Source organism: Egretta garzetta, unplaced genomic scaffold (genome assembly GCF_000687185.1).
Source record: "Egretta garzetta isolate BGI_Z169 unplaced genomic scaffold, ASM68718v1 scaffold94, whole genome shotgun sequence".
NCBI classification, from domain to species: domain Eukaryota; kingdom Metazoa; phylum Chordata; class Aves; order Pelecaniformes; family Ardeidae; genus Egretta; species Egretta garzetta.
Window position 1 is genome coordinate 4,161,636 of NW_009259683.1, and position 17,416 is coordinate 4,179,051.

General features: G+C 46.5%; 1 protein-coding gene across 1 annotated transcript in view; it reads left to right on the forward strand.

Annotated features, from left to right (window-relative positions):
* The window catches only part of COLQ (collagen like tail subunit of asymmetric acetylcholinesterase), a 42,662-nt gene extending 37,859 nt beyond the window's left edge, over positions 1-4,803 (forward strand). Inside the window, exons 15-17 of the mRNA XM_035894097.1 lie at positions 213-333; positions 2,589-2,691; positions 4,734-4,803. Coding sequence (XP_035749990.1) covers positions 213-333; positions 2,589-2,691; positions 4,734-4,803 — 294 coding nt within the window. The remainder of the gene's footprint in view (positions 1-212; positions 334-2,588; positions 2,692-4,733) is intronic.
* Positions 4,804-17,416: the final 12,613 nt, after the last annotated feature.

Sequence of the window (17,416 nt, forward strand, 5' to 3'; positions counted from 1 at the left end):
TGCCTCAAGGAGCTAAGCTAAGGCCTGCTGAAATCAGCAGCAGGAGCCTTCTTGTGTCCCCTGGATCTTGAATCAGATTCAGCATAAACCCTGTGAACCACCAAATAGCAGGATATGAAAACCTTGTTGCGGCATCTGCCTCCCACAGCCATTCCCCTCTGCTTGCTAGTTCGGGGTCCGGTTCAGTAACCGCTGTGTGTTTGTTTGTCCAGCTCACCCCTTTCTACCCCGTGGATTACCGCTTTGAGGACGGCGGTACCTGCGGAGATGGGATCGTACAGGATGGGGAAGAGTGCGACGATGGCAATGCGGTCGTGACTGATGACTGTATAAGTAAGTTACAGCGCATCAAGAGCAGCCTCTTTCTACCAGGGAAGGTGCATTAGTTGTTTCCACAGGGTACACTGCTGTGTAAATCATGTAAGTGTTTCCCTCAGGGGAGCTTGTGTGGTCCATGGAGCAAGCACAGGCATGGGGAGATGGAGGCACAGTGGCCACAGTGCAAAAACTGAGGTCCTTGGTGCATGTGGATGCCACCCACCAGCACAAGACGGAGGCGATGCCAAGTACTTCTCACGCACCCTCACTGAGGACTGTGCACCTCACTGAGCAGAGGTGTCTGCAGTCAGAACAAACCCGCTGCTTTTCAGGGGCCAAATCCAGCAGCTGGTTCACGTACACATCTTCCCCGGGGGCTGCTGGCTTTCTGGTCAAAAGATGTAGCATACCTTTGCAGGCACCACAAAAGCTTTTTGGATAGACACTTGAAGTTGGCTGTTTCTAATAGTAAGCTAGATCCTGGGTCCACTAAAACCACTTTGGATTTTGTTGTTCACTCGCATAGAAAAGGTGTCAGCCCACTACCTTGACTATCAGGTTTATGCGACATTTGATTGCTGTCTAGTCAAGCTTCCTTTCATTTTGCCAGTTGTGGATAGCAAAGAGCATACCACAAGCAGCTGTGGCAGCCTTCACTTCTACCCTTCAGTTGCTTTTACAGCCCGATTCCTTCCCCAGAGCACAGCCCTCTGCACCATCTCCAGCTGACACAGAGCAGGTCTGGTGCTCAGGCTGGTACTCTGGCACTCAGCAGGTCGGTTCTAGCAAAGGGATGCTTCTTTACATTTCAGAACAGGTAACAGCCAACACTGAAAGATGCAATTTTTCTTTTTCATTCCTATAGCCCTGCATTTTTTAATCTGCCTTTGAAAATGAGGTGTATGCAGCCACGTTCTATGAGAGTTTGTCCGCCCACCTGTCCATCACCACCCTTACCCTTATAACTTAGGAATCCCAGCCAACTTCTCAAAGGCAATTCAGTTGCCACAGGTATAGGGAGACATGTAAATAAATGCCCCTCTAAGCTTGCCTGACTGCAGAGTAATCCGGTGAGAGAACATCAGCTTTCCAGGCTCCAAGCATGAAAAAATGATTTAATTAGAATTTGCAATCAACGGTGGGGAACAAGCATGCAGGAAAATAGTGTTCATTAGTTCCAGTGCCTGCAAAATTGTAGATTGTGTGTCTGGAGGCACCCTGTGTTACTTTGTGCTATATAGTGGGCAAAGCTTCAGGTTGATCGAGGCCTTGCAATACGTAGACTTCTGACACTGGTGTGACATGAAGAGCTATCACTGAGTTATGTGGAAACGAGCTAAACCAAAAGAAAAAGTCCAAATGTTAAGTGGATTTCATTGTAAAATAGGCTCACTGTTCTTAGAAGCATCAATTTCTAACAAACAGATCCTTGGTGCAATTAATTAATAATTTCTGTTTGTCAATAACACATTTTAATTCTTAAAAATTCCCTATTCTTGAGTGTCTTCTTAATCTGTTGCTTAATAGAGTCTCCAAGAAGATGTCAAAGGGATTTTAGCTAAATGAATTTGTTCAAGTTATAAAGTTATACTCAAAAAGTTGAAGACATCAAAAGCAGAGTCCAGTTGTTAAGACAGCAAATAAACCCACAAATTAGTGCAGCCTACAAACCTATAAATGTCACAGGGCCCACTCACGCTCAAGTCAGTAGGAGTCAGCAGTGGGAAAAACACCTTTTTGGCAATCATTATACGCTTTTTTTTTTTTTGATAGACAGGCAGTAGATCTGCGTAATTCTGTTTGTATGTGGGAATTCACTTGCAGTAGACACACATAGATACTGCGCAATGTTGGGTAAAGGTCTAGGTTGGGATTTTCAAACCACTTAATGACCTCAGAGTGTTTTTTTGAAATTGTGACCTCCCCAAATAATTTACATTAACTGTATTTTATGCTTCTTTTAATTTGTTTTGATAGTAATTATCTATGGGAATAATAATTCTTAGAATAAATGCTGTTGTAATTAGTGTTTCTGCAGTAGTTTTTTTTAGTAATTATCCATTCTTTCCCTTGGTCATTGAAACTAGGCTAAAAAAAGCATATTCTTTGTGGTGGAGAATACTGCTCCTCCTAAGACAGTCTTTATAGGATGCCCTCCCCAAAATATCTTGCTTTATACTTTACCCCTAAAAATCTACATCCACTTACCTCATCTGCCTCTTTTACATACAAAGTGCCTTGAAGGTATTTCTCTCTGTATTTTTCACTAGGATGCCGCCGTGCTTACTGTGGAGACGGCTACAGACACGAGGGGGTTGAAGACTGTGATGGGAAGGATTTTGGATATTTGACATGTAAAACATATCTCCCTGGGTATGTATGAGCTGTCTTCACGTTGGTTTGGAGGTTTTTTGTTGTTTGGTTTTTTTCTTTTTTCTCTTTGCCAGCTTTAAAACAGAAAAGTATTACCCACTTAAACCTTGTTCCACTGTGACCACTGCAGGTACCGGGGGGAAGAGTCTATCAGATTACTTCTGCATATCATTGACTTTAAGGGCTTAATCTCATCTCTCAGTAATAAGCACATGCATCTTACTGTACAAAATGAATGAAGGTCACATAGACATATGTTTGCCCATTGCTTGCAAAGGTTCCCTCATTCGGTGACATTATCATTGCATTAGTGTCCACCCATAACATATCAAGAGTAGGGAAGACCATGATAAGGAAATGATCACACTGAAGGAAAAAACCTCACCCCAAACCACAACCTCCAAACCAACCTCCCGTTGCCCTTACCATTAATGGGTAATCCAGGGGTATCTTTGTTTCTGAATCAAACCATCATCTTCCAGCTTTTCCAAAGACCAGGAAATTCACTCACCAGCAGATGCAAAGCCATGCATCTGCTCAGCAATGTCCTTCATTTAAAACATCTGCTTATTGTTGACTTGCCTTCTCTCCCTTTGTTCAGGCAGCTTCCTCCAGTCAACATTTTGCCTCCAAGAGCAGTATCTCTATTTAACTGTCAGGTATTGTTACTGGCTAACAGGAAACATTTAATTTGCAAATGAAATTATGCGCAGAGCCCTCATCATTCATGGAAGAATAATGTGCTAATTGACAGGAGTAAGAAACCACAGGATGTCTTTGTCAGTCAAGTGCTGTGCTAATCCTTCCACCCAATTGTCAGAGCATGCCTGGTGTAAGAATTTACAAAAATCAAGACCAGCAAACCTGACAACCTGAAACATTTTACAGAGATCTCATCTTCAGACAGTGTCTTCTACTGTGAAAACTATTCCCTTCTAAGAGTCTGAAGTCTGGTGCTTGTATTGAAAATCATTGAAGTATTGAGAAATAGCACCACAAAAGCTTGAGAATTGTTGATAAATTTCACTTCCCGTGTATAATCAAGTTGTGAAGAGCAACTGAGAGCCTTCATTTTTGTGCATGCAGTCTGCAAATCATCTGCTAAACTAAAGAAAAAGCTGTGAATCATGAGTAAAACGGGATAAGTATGTAAGCATAGCACTCCCGTAGGAGTTTCATCCCAAAGCACCCTTTCCTCCAAGAGGAAGGCCTGCTGCAACTGATTTTCCCATTGCCTACTATTTCCAGCCCCCAAATCCCCCCTCATGTTTCACACACCTTCATTTCAGATTTTATGTTCGTTTTCTGAGAACATGGGTTATCCAAGGACATAGTTTATGGACCTGCTTAATAATGGCTGCTTCGTCCACAGCTTGTGGATTACCTGATGGATGAATTATTAACTTAGACATATGCTAGCAATAAAACCTCATCAAAATGCTTATTTTATTAACATCTCTCATCAGGTCTTCGTAGGTAGAGTCACTGCAGCTCAGTTTAAGTAAATCAGTAAAAAGAAAAAAATGTTTGTTTTTCCTTATTTTGCAAGGACATTTCCACTTACTCTTTTTTTTTATTTCAAAGGTGGGTATGTGTCACTATCTTTATTTCAAGTACGTGAAAAATAAGTTAAAGGACAGGCACAGTCACGCCCGCTGGAGCTATTGGAAGTAACTGGAAAAACACTTAGCTCAGAGCCTCAGATATTTCGTTACATGGTTCCCGTGGGTGAGCGCCAAGTCCTCCCACACACACCCCCGCGGAACACTCGAGTCCCATTGCCAACAGGGATTTTATTTTTTTTTTAATTGACATTACTGGGAATTAAGTCTTCACTCATAATTTCTCCTGGACTCTTATTTTGCTGACAAGGGGGAGCACAGTAGAGTGCTGATGGAAATTACCCTCTTATTTTGGTTCCCATATGTTGCTGCACATGGCATTTTCTGATGTTCTTCACTCCTACAAGAGAGTTACATCCAGAAACTATACAATGTGAACTATAGCATACTTTGAAACTGAAATATTCTCTTTTATTTTAGGTCTTATGGAAAATTGCGATGCACCTCTTACTGCTACATTGACTCTACACAGTGTCGATACTTCACATGAGGGGAGTGGAGGTAGGCAGCATCCCACATGTAGCGGGGTGCTAGGTGCTACGCTGTCATCTACCCAGGAAGGACTGGGACAAAGGAAAAAAAAAACCCACCCACCTCTGTGTGAAAACCAACAAAGAGGTGTCATGCTGCTGATGGCCGTTTTGAGATGTTTTTCTTCTTTTTTTTTTAAATTAAGTCAGATTGGGAAAAAATAGTACCACTGCATCCTGTCTTAATAGAGAAATGTCAAACAGCGTTTGCCAGTAAGACTTCCATGCGGCTGTGGATGGCAACTTGCTCTCCATCACAAATGCAGCGTTAAGCTACTGGAAACTGGATTTCACTCACCAGGAAGATCATGAAACAATTACCTCGACTTAGCACTGTTAAACCTACGTGTACGCTCTGCAGGGGTTTTGTCTTTAAAACCTTCCCAGCATAAACACAAAGCATATCTTGGATGCGGCGTTTATAGAGACTTCCTCTTTTATTACAACGTGAACTTTGCAAGTGCTGTATCCACGTGAGCGATGACTTCAGCAACATTAGGGTTAACTACGCACCTTCGTGGGTCGGAGGAGCAGAGGCCCTTCAGTAAGTGCTTTCAAGAGCAGCAAATCAGCCAAAGAAAGCTGGTTAACTTCACCTTCAGGCCAAGATGTTTGGCTGTGTGTGTCTGTGTGCGTGCACGGAAATGCAGGCAGTCACCGGAGGCCTGAAACTGCAGACCACAAAGGCCAAACTGGACAAATAAACTGTGAAATAGCCAAGGAGCTCTCTCCCAGGAGAAATATCAGACAAGGAGGGAAGATAAAGAAGGAATGTATTTCTGTATTTCTCACCTCTGCCAAGCTGGCTGGGCTCTGCATGACCCCAAAGGGGCTGGGACAGTGTCGCCGATTTGCCTGAAACCACAGCATGACCACACACACATTGCCTTCACTCTGGTTTCTACATGGGAAGGTTTTTTCGTTTCCATCCCTTTGTCCACCCAACCGTCAATTACCGGTGATACCCTGTCCTCTCTCCCCCTCTCTCCCGCTCGCTGTTCCTGCCATCGTGTCTGGGATACCTCCCCGTGTACGTTCTCACTTTTGTATCGCTGTAAATCGGGTCTTGGAGTAGGGTGTTTATGGATGCTCCTTCATGCTGTGTAATGTACATGTATTTTTGTTTTTCGGAAAGTTTGTTCGACTATATTAGCTCTGATAAGAGTCAGGGTAATTATATACTTATTTATTAGCAGGCACTAAAAAGTAAATTTCACATAGGAAGCATATTAAATGTTATGTGAAAAAGAGTCTATAACAGAAGAAAAACGAAACGAAGGATGTGCAGAATTCGGGACGAAAAGCCTCAGATCAAGGTGTTATTTTCATACAGGCCACTCTTTCCTGCTTGGGGATGAATGCTATACACGACTGTTTGGAACGCGCGAGTTACCCTTACCAGCGCCAGCGCTGCAGCGGCTGCACTTACACCGGTACTTCTGTAAAAGGGAAACGGCGGTGGATGTTGAGTTATAATGATAATGCAGTAAAGCAATCAAGAAATGCATACAACTTTTACCATCTGTATAGAAGACTTTAACTCTGCATGTCCGAAGTGATACTGGAAATCACTGATTAAAAATAAATAAATAAATAAATAAACAAAATTAGCATACTCTATCACTTACCTGGGCTACTTTTATTGTTATGAAGCCAAGCCACCAGCCCAGTTCAATAGTTCAACATCTTTCATCTTGTTGCTTTTTTTTTTTTTTTTTTTAAACAGAAGTCTTAATAGGAGGTCAAGGAGCCACCAGGGCAAGGAACTTGCTATAAGCTCTCGAAATCTGGACACTAAGACAGCTGCCTCTTAATTCCCTGTCCTTGTGCAGGCAGTGGGTTCCAGCAGCATCACACCATGCGGGAGGGTGTATCCCGGTGGGAGACTCCCGAGGATGGCCATGCTGTCGTCCTGCTGGCCAACCCTCCGGCCAAACCTCTGGCAGCATCTGCCAGGGGTTATCACCCTGGGCTTGGAGACACTTCATCTGAACTCCTTGCCTTCTCCTAGGAGTTCACCTCCACTCCCTAAAAGGCTGGAGTCTTTGAAAAATTTGGTAGTCCTGGGTAGCCTTTCACCTTTGGTTTTAAGTTGCACCATTTTTAAAAGCTCCTGCCTCCAAAGGACATTGAAATTGCAAAGCTAAGCGCACAGAGGGTAGGCAGTGTAAACAGGAGATGTGATCACATTGGTAAAATTCTACTGTGCTGCACATGTTCAGGAAGGGACCTGTCAGTCTGGCCAGAAAACATTCGCAAAGCATGGATTTTAAATGGACTTTATTAATACAGCACAATTAATCAGCATCTTAACAGAAAGCAAGCAATGTAAGATACAAGGAAAAGAAAGAAAAGATATGAAACAAGCTTCTTACTACCATGACTGTCTCGTTCCCCTCAGATGATAAAGCATGAGTCTTGTGGTTTAACCTGGCAGGTAGCTGAACACCACACAGCCATCCGCTCACTCCCTCCCCAGTGGGATGGGGAAGAGAATTGGAAAAAAAAAAAGAAAAAAAGAATAAAATTTGTGGGCTGAGATAAAGACAGCTTAATAGAACAGAAAATGAAGGAAAATAATAATAATAGAATATACAAAACAAGTGATGCACAACACAGATGCTCACCACCTGATGACCGATGCCTAGCAAGTTCCCAAGCAGTGATCGCTGCCCCCCAGCCAACTCCCCCAGTTTATATGCTGAGCATGATGTCCTATGGTCTGGAGTAGCCCTTTGGCCAGTTGGGGTCAGCTGTCCTGGCTGTGCCCCCTCCCAGCTTCTTGTGCCCCTGGCAGAGCATGGGAAGCTGAAAAGTCCTTGGCCAGTGTAAGCACTGCTCACCAACAACTAAACCATCAGTGAGTTATCAACACTCTTCTCATCCTAAATCCAAAACACAGCACTATGCCAGCTGTTAGGAAGAAAATTAACTCTGTGCCAGCCAAAAGCAGGCCAATGAGAAAGGCATCTGGGAAGGTGTTAAGTATATATGATTTAAAAGGCTGCAAAAGAAATCCTTCCTTCTTATTTTTGACATACCTGCTTTATCAGATCTTGGGGATCATTCTGCTGTATGGTGCCTGGTCTGCTGTGAATTATCATCTTCCCTCCTCCTCTGAGTTGCTTAACACATTGTGCCAAGACTGGTTCAGAAGTTAATTGGGGTATTTCAGTTCCTTGGCCCTTTGTAGCAGCAAATGCTTGTGGGAGAGTTTTTCTAATGATTAGTTCGCAGTTCTAGCTGAATACAAAACCAGAATGATCTTACGCCATGCATTGTATTAAAAGTATACTAAAAATCCAGCTTGCACTTAATGTGTAATTAAATATATGTAGTTACCTTCTGCATGTATTAGCAGCTCACGTCAATAAATCATGCTACATTAGTTCTGCTACATCCTTACTTCCACTTAGTTCATTTTGGGTTTAACAACACAGTTTTTAAACATAATTCCCTAGCTTAAGATGATGAGGAGGGAAAAAAAAACCCAGTGCCTCCTCCCCCACGCCTGCTGCCTGTCCCCACCTGCCGCTGGCCCCGGCTCGGTGCAGGAGCACAGCCTGGGACTTGTGCATCCCCACGCCCGGCCTTGCCACTGCCTCAGCCCCAAACTGATCTGTGCAAGCCACCAGCTGCAGAACTGCTCCCCTTCATTTGATCTCTGGTTGTAATCGGCACCACGCGGACTACTTTTAGTAAGGCTTTGGGCAGCGGTTTGAGGGATTACCTCCTCCTGCTACCTCATAACGCACCGGCTGGGTGGTACCAGAGGCTGAGCTGATGGCTGCAAAGCAGAAAGCAACGGCATCGGGTGCCGATGGAGGATGAGAACAGCGATGTTGGCACCTGGGGTTTCGTCACTCCCAGCAGCCGGCACCCAGGGGAAATGGAAGTGTAATGACAGCCAGAGAATGAATGAGTCTTTGGAGGGGTATATTTTCTGCCTGTCCTTTCTAAAAAGCTCAGCTTCTGTGACACTCACCTCTCTGGCTTCCCAAATGCCTACGTCATGTCTCTCTTCGCTTCAAATAATTCAAATTTGTAGCAGCCAAACCCGTCTTTGCCCATAAATCTGGCCAGGCAGCTCATCTCCTCCTTTTCCTTATTCTTTTGGTTTCCTTTAAAGGCACCAAAGTCCATAACCTTTGTAGCCCCTACAAATCCCTGCAACGCCCTCGCTGCCCTGCAGGCACTGGGTGTCGTCAGCTTCTTTTTCAGCCTCTCACAACATCCCTTTTCTAATACCTTCTGTGTGTTGCAGCCCTGCAAACATCACCGCAAAGCCCCTTGGCCACGGTTCTTACCTTCTTAAATGATGGCTTCTTAGAGAAGTCAACCCCAATGCCTGTAAAAATCACGTGATACAACTCCCATTTCAGTCCCACTGATTTGGACAAGGGGAGAGGGGTCTGGTGTTTATCCTTAAACTGGGAGTCCCCCAGAACAAGCACTGTCCTTGAGCACCAGCTGTTTGTGAGTAATAACAGCAATAAATCCATGGTGAGCTGCTTTCGGGGACAATTCAATAGGTCTGGCCCTCCGCTGCCACATACAATCAGAGCATGCATAAAAAAGACGACCAAAATAAGCCCAAGTACAGTAAACCAGTACTGTACTGTAATTCTCTATGATGCTCAAGTGTATCATACAGGCAAGGCAACACCACAAGAAGATCTTTAATGAGTTGTTGGAAAAATTATGTTTTAATTTACAAAAGGTGAGGCAACAGAGAGCACTTTGTGATGGACTTTCAAGTTCTTCCTCTGATAACTTTTGCCTAAGGAGAAGGACACAGCAAAGCAAGTGTCCGTTCTCTGGAAACCATTCTCTTGCATGGAAAGCACCAAGCAATGGGCTACTGAGCTCTGCTACAGGCAACATCAGGTGCTGGCAGAAAGACAGACTGAAGCAAACAATGAATGTAAAATTGGGATGAGGAATCTGGTTCAGAGTAACAGATGCTTATAGATCTGGTAAGGGACTGCGCAACTGCAAACCGTCCGAGTGCTTCCAAATCTCAATCAAAGGGAAAAAAAGGAACAAAGCCAAAGCAAATGAGCCCTTTAGTGTCTTTATTGAACATGGTCAGTGAAAAAACCCCGCTGCAGTAATGCATTCAGTTACATGGCCGGCAATGTGCTCTTTGCTGCAAACGGGGGTCCTCTGTGCTGAAGGCTGGTGTCACTCCGGGTCTGAAGAGGCTGGAGCAAAGCCTGGGCACATGCTTTCACTGCACTGGTAATTACTGGGACATTTAGGATGATGGCCCTGAACCAGCCCAGGGAGGAAAGGCTGCATTTGAAAGGGTAGCCAGGCCAAATTATATTAGAGGAATGTACTCCTGCTGGAAATTGCATTAGTGGCTACTTCCCTCCCTCCGCCCCCAACAAAATCTTGGAGTTAAAAAGCACTGAGTTATAGCCCCAGCCTTTCAGGGCTTTTAATTTGCTCTGACAGTTTCCCGTGCTTCTGATGGAGGGTCCAGTTTGGGTGCACAATCTTCTCGAGAGAGACCAGGGTTTCAACAGCCCTGTTTTGCTGCAGCCTTCCCACTCTCTACTGAACAAGTAACCCTCCTTGCATGGGGTTCTGCTCATCATTTTCTCCAGGAAAGGAGGGGAAAGGAGAACCATGGAGCTGGACCCATCAAAGCCTCCCATATAAAATCCAAGCAGTGCTGCAGGGCTCTGCAGGGAGCCGGAGCCTCTCTGGCTGGCCATCATGCTCGGGGTGGGAAGGGGCCTTGTGCCACACGGGCATCAGAGCATCTCACGCTCTTCAGGAAAAGCCATCTGTGCCGGGGTGTCCCCAGGGCCAACGCCACCAGCAGCATCTCCTGCAGGACACAGGGAAGGACAAAGCACTCCCTGAGCTGTTTTGCAGGTGCGGCCAGGAGCCCACCCAGCTGGTGTGCCACAACAGAAACACAGAGCCTCGGTAGAGCGGGAATCTGAGGTGACAGCGGAATAAATCAGCCAGGAAGAAGGGGCGGGTAGCACTGACCTCCTCACACAGCAGCACCTTTCATATATTTAGAAACTCGGCAACTGATGACCCTCTCTCCGCCAGTCTAAAGTGTCAGTATTTAATAAGTGAACGAACTGAGATCAGCGTTAAATTCAAGCCCATGGCTAGACATATGGATTTGACCCTTGCGCCGGGCATGGGAGGAGGCTTTCAGGATTCATCTTGGAGAGGAGGCAGAGATCCGTCAGGGTCTTCAGCATCCCCTGTGCCAGGGGAGTGGTGGGGGGTCAGAGGCACCCGGCGGCATTTCTCACTGAACCACTACTGACTGATCACTTAAGATGTGGAAATGCAGGCGTGAAAGACTTATTTTCCTTTGCCCTCTTAATCAGAGCATCTCCAATTTGGTGGAGCGAGGAGGGGATAGCTTGGGGACCCCATACTGTTCCCCAGCCCCACCACAAGGGCCCAGAAACTTTTTAGTGATGAATTTCTGTTTGGAAGAGAAGAGCCCCCTTCTCATTTCCATCGGTCATGTTCCCCCACAAAACTCACTGTGCAGGAGCTGGGGGAGGCTGCGCTGAGCAAGGCAGACATTTGGGGCAGGTTGTGTTTGGTGCTTCCCATGCCTTCTTCTCAGAGGTTATTTGATGGATGAACATATAGGGAGGGGAACCTGGCAACCCTGACACTTCATAGCAATATAATTTCTTTTACACATTTTCATTGGGTTTGTCCTTTTACCTACCGGGCACTACTGCTCTCAGGACAGGATATGCCAAGCAAGATAATATTGAGGACTGCTTAGATTTTGAGTTGTTACCAGATATAAAGGGGAGGATGCGTGATTAGAGGTAAGAAACAGAGAATAGTTCAGGCAACTGAACTGTCCCAAAGTGTCCTGTGGAAATGTGTATACTATGGGCCAAAACCCACAGGGAGGCTGGCTGTGAAGCACAATAAAAAGTCACATTTAAGCTGTGATGCTCCAGTGCATTCAGATAGACCATGACAAACCACCTGGTGGCCCTAGTGGAGAGTTACTCTTTTGCTGTCATTTGACCAGAGATTAGTTGTCAAACCCAGCAGTAACCCCAAAGCAGCAGCGTGGGACCAGTGGGGTGAAGCTGGTAATCTCACTGGTCTTGGTGGGTGCCAGGAAGGGCAGAGATCTGCTCTGTGCCAGGGATTTTTTGAGCAAGACAACATCTGGTGTGAAATGCGGCAGGATTACAGCTTCTAAATAAAGCCAGGGAGCTGTACCTGTTGCTGCTTGGGGTCAGCAGGCTCTGCGTTAAGCTGTCTGAGACCGAGCTGTTATGCTAATCTAAAGTTGTTAAATATTTGTTCTCTGCTCCGTGCTATCCCATTATTTGATGAGCAATAACGTCCTGCAGGTTTGCCGGGGAGTAACCACATAGCAGGGAGGATTGAACTGCTGTGACTGCTCCTTGGGGCAGATACGTTGACATAAGGGAGTTTGTATTGGGTATAGGCAAGGAAGGACGGAGCCCTACGGACATACAAATAATGTGATTATTCCTCCTGCACTCAGCAGTCAAGCATCTGCTAGAGAGGCCATTTGTAACGGGGAACCCATGCTCTCTTTAGCTGTACTGCCCCTGTATGGGGCAGCCCTGAGGACGGCAGGACTCCAGCTACAGGGTAAAGAGAGGCAAAGCTTCCCTCAAAATGCAAACCCTGTTAGCTGTGTCTCAGCAGTGGGGTTTCTGCAGTGCCACGCAGCATGGCCAGGGGTGATGCCGCGTGGCTGGGGTTTCTCTCCTTGCCTGCAACACACATGCCCAGGTTTCACAGCAGGGTGGTCTGTTTTGCTGAGCGCATCCATATGTGAGGTTTGAAGACTGCTTAATTTCTATTGCATCCATGGCAGATGCATTGCATCAGCATTTGGGAGCAGAAGGAATTCCCCCCCGCACCCTCGCCACCTATGGCTCAGCTGAAGGTTGTCTCTGAGGCTGAGGGACACACGCCTCACAGCTCTGATTTACAGGGATGGTCGGATCCATCTGACGTTTATCAAGGCATATGAACCAATGCAGTTTTCCAGACCCTCTCTTGGTTTCACCAAACTATGAAGCTCACAAAAAAAGTCCTTTAAGGCAGGACTCCCTCAGCTGATTATTTCTTTGCTTTTTTCTTTTTTAATAAAAAGGGTAATAACAAATAGTTATTTTTGAAAAGTTGTATCTGTTCAGGAATATCCTGGGTTTATATGTTTTTAAGAGTCTTTATCAACAGCTGAGAGCAGAGCTCCACTTGAGATGGTCGTGTGGACAAAAGTACGAATGTGGACAGATGAATCCTCTCCTTGTACTGATAGCAGCTACATACTCACAGGCTGTTCACATTGCCTGGTGATACAGGCTTAAGAAAATGTAAAGTAATGTACAATTACTTTATCCAAGGTGGAAGAGCTTCGACAGAAGAGAGTCCTATTTCAGAAGGAGCGTAGCCTGGATGTATGGACTCTCCATACAAGTAAATGACCGATCTAAGAGAACAAAGCACCACATGAAGAAACTTTTGGGCTGGCTGACAAGAAGCATGTCCAAGTTCTTTGAAATAGTCCAGGATTTTCCCCAGCTTCCACCCAGGGGCTGGTTCTAGCCCCTGGGGAGAGCAGCCTGCTCAAAGGTGACTGATGAAGTGTGAGGCGGGTAAAAGTGGCAGTGACTGTTTATTTATACACCGACAGAGTGCTGTAAATTAAAGGTGAGAGAAAACAAATCCTTGAAAGACTGGGGGGGAAGGGGAAATTTAATATGCCAGATGGAAGAAAATAAATTGTGAAATGTACTGGCAGGATCCAATGTGCACCTGGGGCATTCAGCATGTCCCCGATGAGGGGACAACACCTTACAGGCAAGCGCCTGCGCGAAGGTCCCCGTGCCTGGCTGGCGCATCTGGCGAGGCTCAACACAAGGGCCCAGGGGCAGCAGAATGAAGCTCTGTGTGGGAGAGCATGCCTTGTGGTCTTGACAAGGGTCTTCCACTGTGGTTTTGGCAAGAAAGCTCTCCCAGCTGCCGGAGTGCTCAGCGTGGTGCAGGTTTTGCAGAGACATCTGGGGCACACGCTGCACGTGCAGGTACATCCTGCTGGTGGAGCAAAGCTTCTTCTTGTGCTGTTTTGGGGAAAGCTGGTTGCCGCTTGGTGCATAGGACATGGAGCATCGGGCTCAGCAAATGTCAAATACCTGAGGCCGCGGCTCAGATATCACGACAGGGGGAGAGCGGGGTAGGCGAGCGGCGGGGAGGCAGCACAGGCTGTACCGCGCACGGCTTCCTCTCGCCTGCAGGAAGGAGCTTGGGTACCAGCTGCTGAGCAAGAAAGCAAGTGGAAAACTATGACCTATAGGAAACTATGTGAGGCACGTCTGGTCTCTGAAGACTACAGATGAGCTGGCGATACCAACACTGCAAACAGATGCTAAATTGATTGGAAATTATTTTGGCGGAAAGCCATAGCTGGAGCAGGAGCCCTGGTATAAAGATAAATGGATGCAAAATGCATTTTTAAGTCTCAGATCTGTTTGATTTTGAGAAAACAGTGGCCTGTTCTCTCTTCAGCATCGCTGCAGGACTTTGCACAGGCCACACACCAGTGCATCCTGCTGACAACAGTGAGGTACACACTTAGAAAGCTGCCAAATGCTGCTGGTTGGCACCAGGACCCACTGGGGGCCCTGACAGGGAAGCAGCATCTCAGCAACTCCTTGACTGACAGCTCTGGAAGGACACCAGTGTCACCAATTTCAGCTCCTCCTGCTGCAGGTGAAACTCCTGCACCAATGGTGATGCCTTGCCAAAGCGGTGGGTAAACAGCAGAAGATCCTGGAGAAATTTTACCAGACCTTGCAAGCTGGAACACCGACATAGTACAGGCTGGTAAAAGGTAAAGGTTAGGGGAATGCAAGAACACCACAAAACTTGGAAAAGCCTTTTTTTCCCTAATCCCTAAAGTCAGGGGTTGAGCCTGCACTGCCATCACTGCAGCTTCTCCAGGAATCATCCCCTCAGAGGGCAGGGGAGGAAAGCTGGAAGCTTTCTAAGGCTGATGTGGGTTTTTAACGATAATGGACAAGAAACAAATCTAAGTCTTCTGTTAGACACAGAAGGAGAGGAATAAATATCTGTTGATTTAAAAAATATATTTGGGTCAGTGTACTGAAATATTAGGACAAAATACTTGGCAACACCTTGGATGAAATCTCCCAGATGGACAGACATACATGCATCTTGATTGCACCAATGTTTGGAAGTGTCTGGTGTACTGCAGCATCTCCTGCGCTTCCTTTTCTGTCTAATACTTGTGCTTGACACCTACTTTACCAGTCCCCAAATGATAAAGAAAATGTCTCATCGTGGCTTCGATTTGGGGAACAGCTTTGTGCAAATGCATTAAACTGGTGTTCAAAACCTGCTCTGTCCAGGCTGTAACACTGAACTATGGTTCCATATTCTGCATTTCAGTAGCTTTGTATTTCCCATAGGGCAGTGGAACTGCACACCAGCCCCACGCTGCCCCCGGAACAGCCGGGTTTCCAGCTGGGCTATAAAGCAAGCAACTTAGTAAAGGTTTCATTCTGTCTGGTTGCATTGATCAAAGTTCTGGTTCTGTGAGTTTGCAGTGCCTTCCCCCCTTAAATTCAGAAAACATAGTCTTTTTCCATATAGGAGAACCCTAAAAAAAAATATTTACGGAAATTTTGGTCATTGCTGAATCTTTAATGGGTCCTCTTTGAGCTTTCCATTTTAACAGCAGCACCTGTGTGTTCCTATGAACCTTACGCGTTCAGCACACCATTTTTTATTTTGGACCATGGATCTAGATTCCCATAGGGACAGGGGTGGGGACAGGAATCTAGCAGGCACTATCACAGTCTGTGACCTTTACCAACCAACATCACAAACTCCATCAAAGCTTGCGCTGGGGCTCTTCCTGCAGTTCATCTGGAATCCTGTTAACGGCAAGTGATTTGCTTTTTTTAACCAGGGGAAGCCGTGGCGGTGAGACGCTTGCCTGGGAGATTCTTTTTGTGCACGGGGTTTCTGGCAGTGTACACCCACGCAGTGCCGCTGGCCTGGGCTCGGCTCCTTAGAAGAGCAGGGCACGTTACGGCGGTGACTGCAGTGGCTCACGCTGGCAGGCAGTCCCCGCACACGGCCGAAAGCCTCGCCACAGCTACCACGTCTTCCTCTTCCTTTGAATGCCCATCCCTGCGTACGTCCTCTCCGTTTCACTGTGAAGAGCTACAGCTCAACACGGTACAGACACCAACGCCACAAGTGCCGACCCTGCGCGGGACAGGGCTCTGCCCCAGCAGCAGCCCCATCCAAGCGGGAGACGTCAGGGCAGGGCTTCGGAGGAGCTGCCGGGCAGTGCAGTGAACCAGGCTCAGTGGGTCCTTGTGGCAGAGCCGGCGTTTCAGGAAAGCCACCGAAGCAACCTGCACCATGGCTGCATGACAGCTCGTGCCAGCGGCACCCAGGCTCACTCACCTGCTGAGTTTTTTCCCACATTCCCACAGAACAGGGCCAAGACAGCATCTGAGGGGGAACCTCTAAAAACATTAGTGACACAATTGTTATTTAGCTGCACCACACAAAGCTGGAACTGCCGGGCGCTCACGACTGGTAACCCGCTCTAAACTTCTAAAACTTCTTCTCAACTATTTGCCCCTCGCCGAGTTGCCAGCTATCCACCAGCTCAGCCCCAGCAGGTGAGAGAGCAGGATGCCGAGTCTGGGGCTCCTGCCAGAGCTCAGCCCTTGCTGAAGCAGAAGCAGCTCTAAGCCTTTGCAGAGCTGACGCTCTGGGGCCTGCTGCAATTAGAAGGGTTCAGAGTCTCCTGTATCTCCCCTGAGACGGCCAGCTCTAGCTGAGCAGCCCAACAGGGCACAGGCATCCTCCCCTCTGCCCCAGGGCTGCTGAGGCACGGGCAGGGGCTCGGTCTCACCTGCTCTTCCCCAGCTGAGGAAACGCCCACACCCGCTCACAGATCTCTGCCTGGACGTTGCCTAAAATTTAACAGAGGGATTTACCTTTGCTAGAGAGAGACATCCAGGTATCATAGGTCTGCTTTCATGTCCATGCTGTGTTTATACAGGGAGAGATAAAGAAAAGGGGGGAAAAAAAGGGAGATGTTACACCCACATTAAGGAGCACTAGTCTTGATCTGCATCTCAAGACGCGGGGATTTCAAAGACTTCAGAAACTTCTAGAGAAGATATTCAAGTCCAGGCAAAAAAAGGACACAGCACCACATGCAACAGTAAAACACACATTTCTCTTACACTGCCAGGCTGGCTTGTATAACTACAGCCTCCACGTCTTTACACTGGCCAAGGACCCACAACCAATTGCCAGACACAGCTTTTATTCTCGTAATCAAAACAGGCTCCATGTGTGTTAACGTTCTTCGTACAAAGATACATACAGGTAGTTTCTATGAACCAGAAACATACTGTTTTCGACTGTTCACACAGTACCTAGAACAGATGCAGTCCTGAAGAGCACTTTAGGCCCTCTATTGTAATAAAACAAACAAAATCCATGCAAGGAGAAAGCGAGATTTTAAAA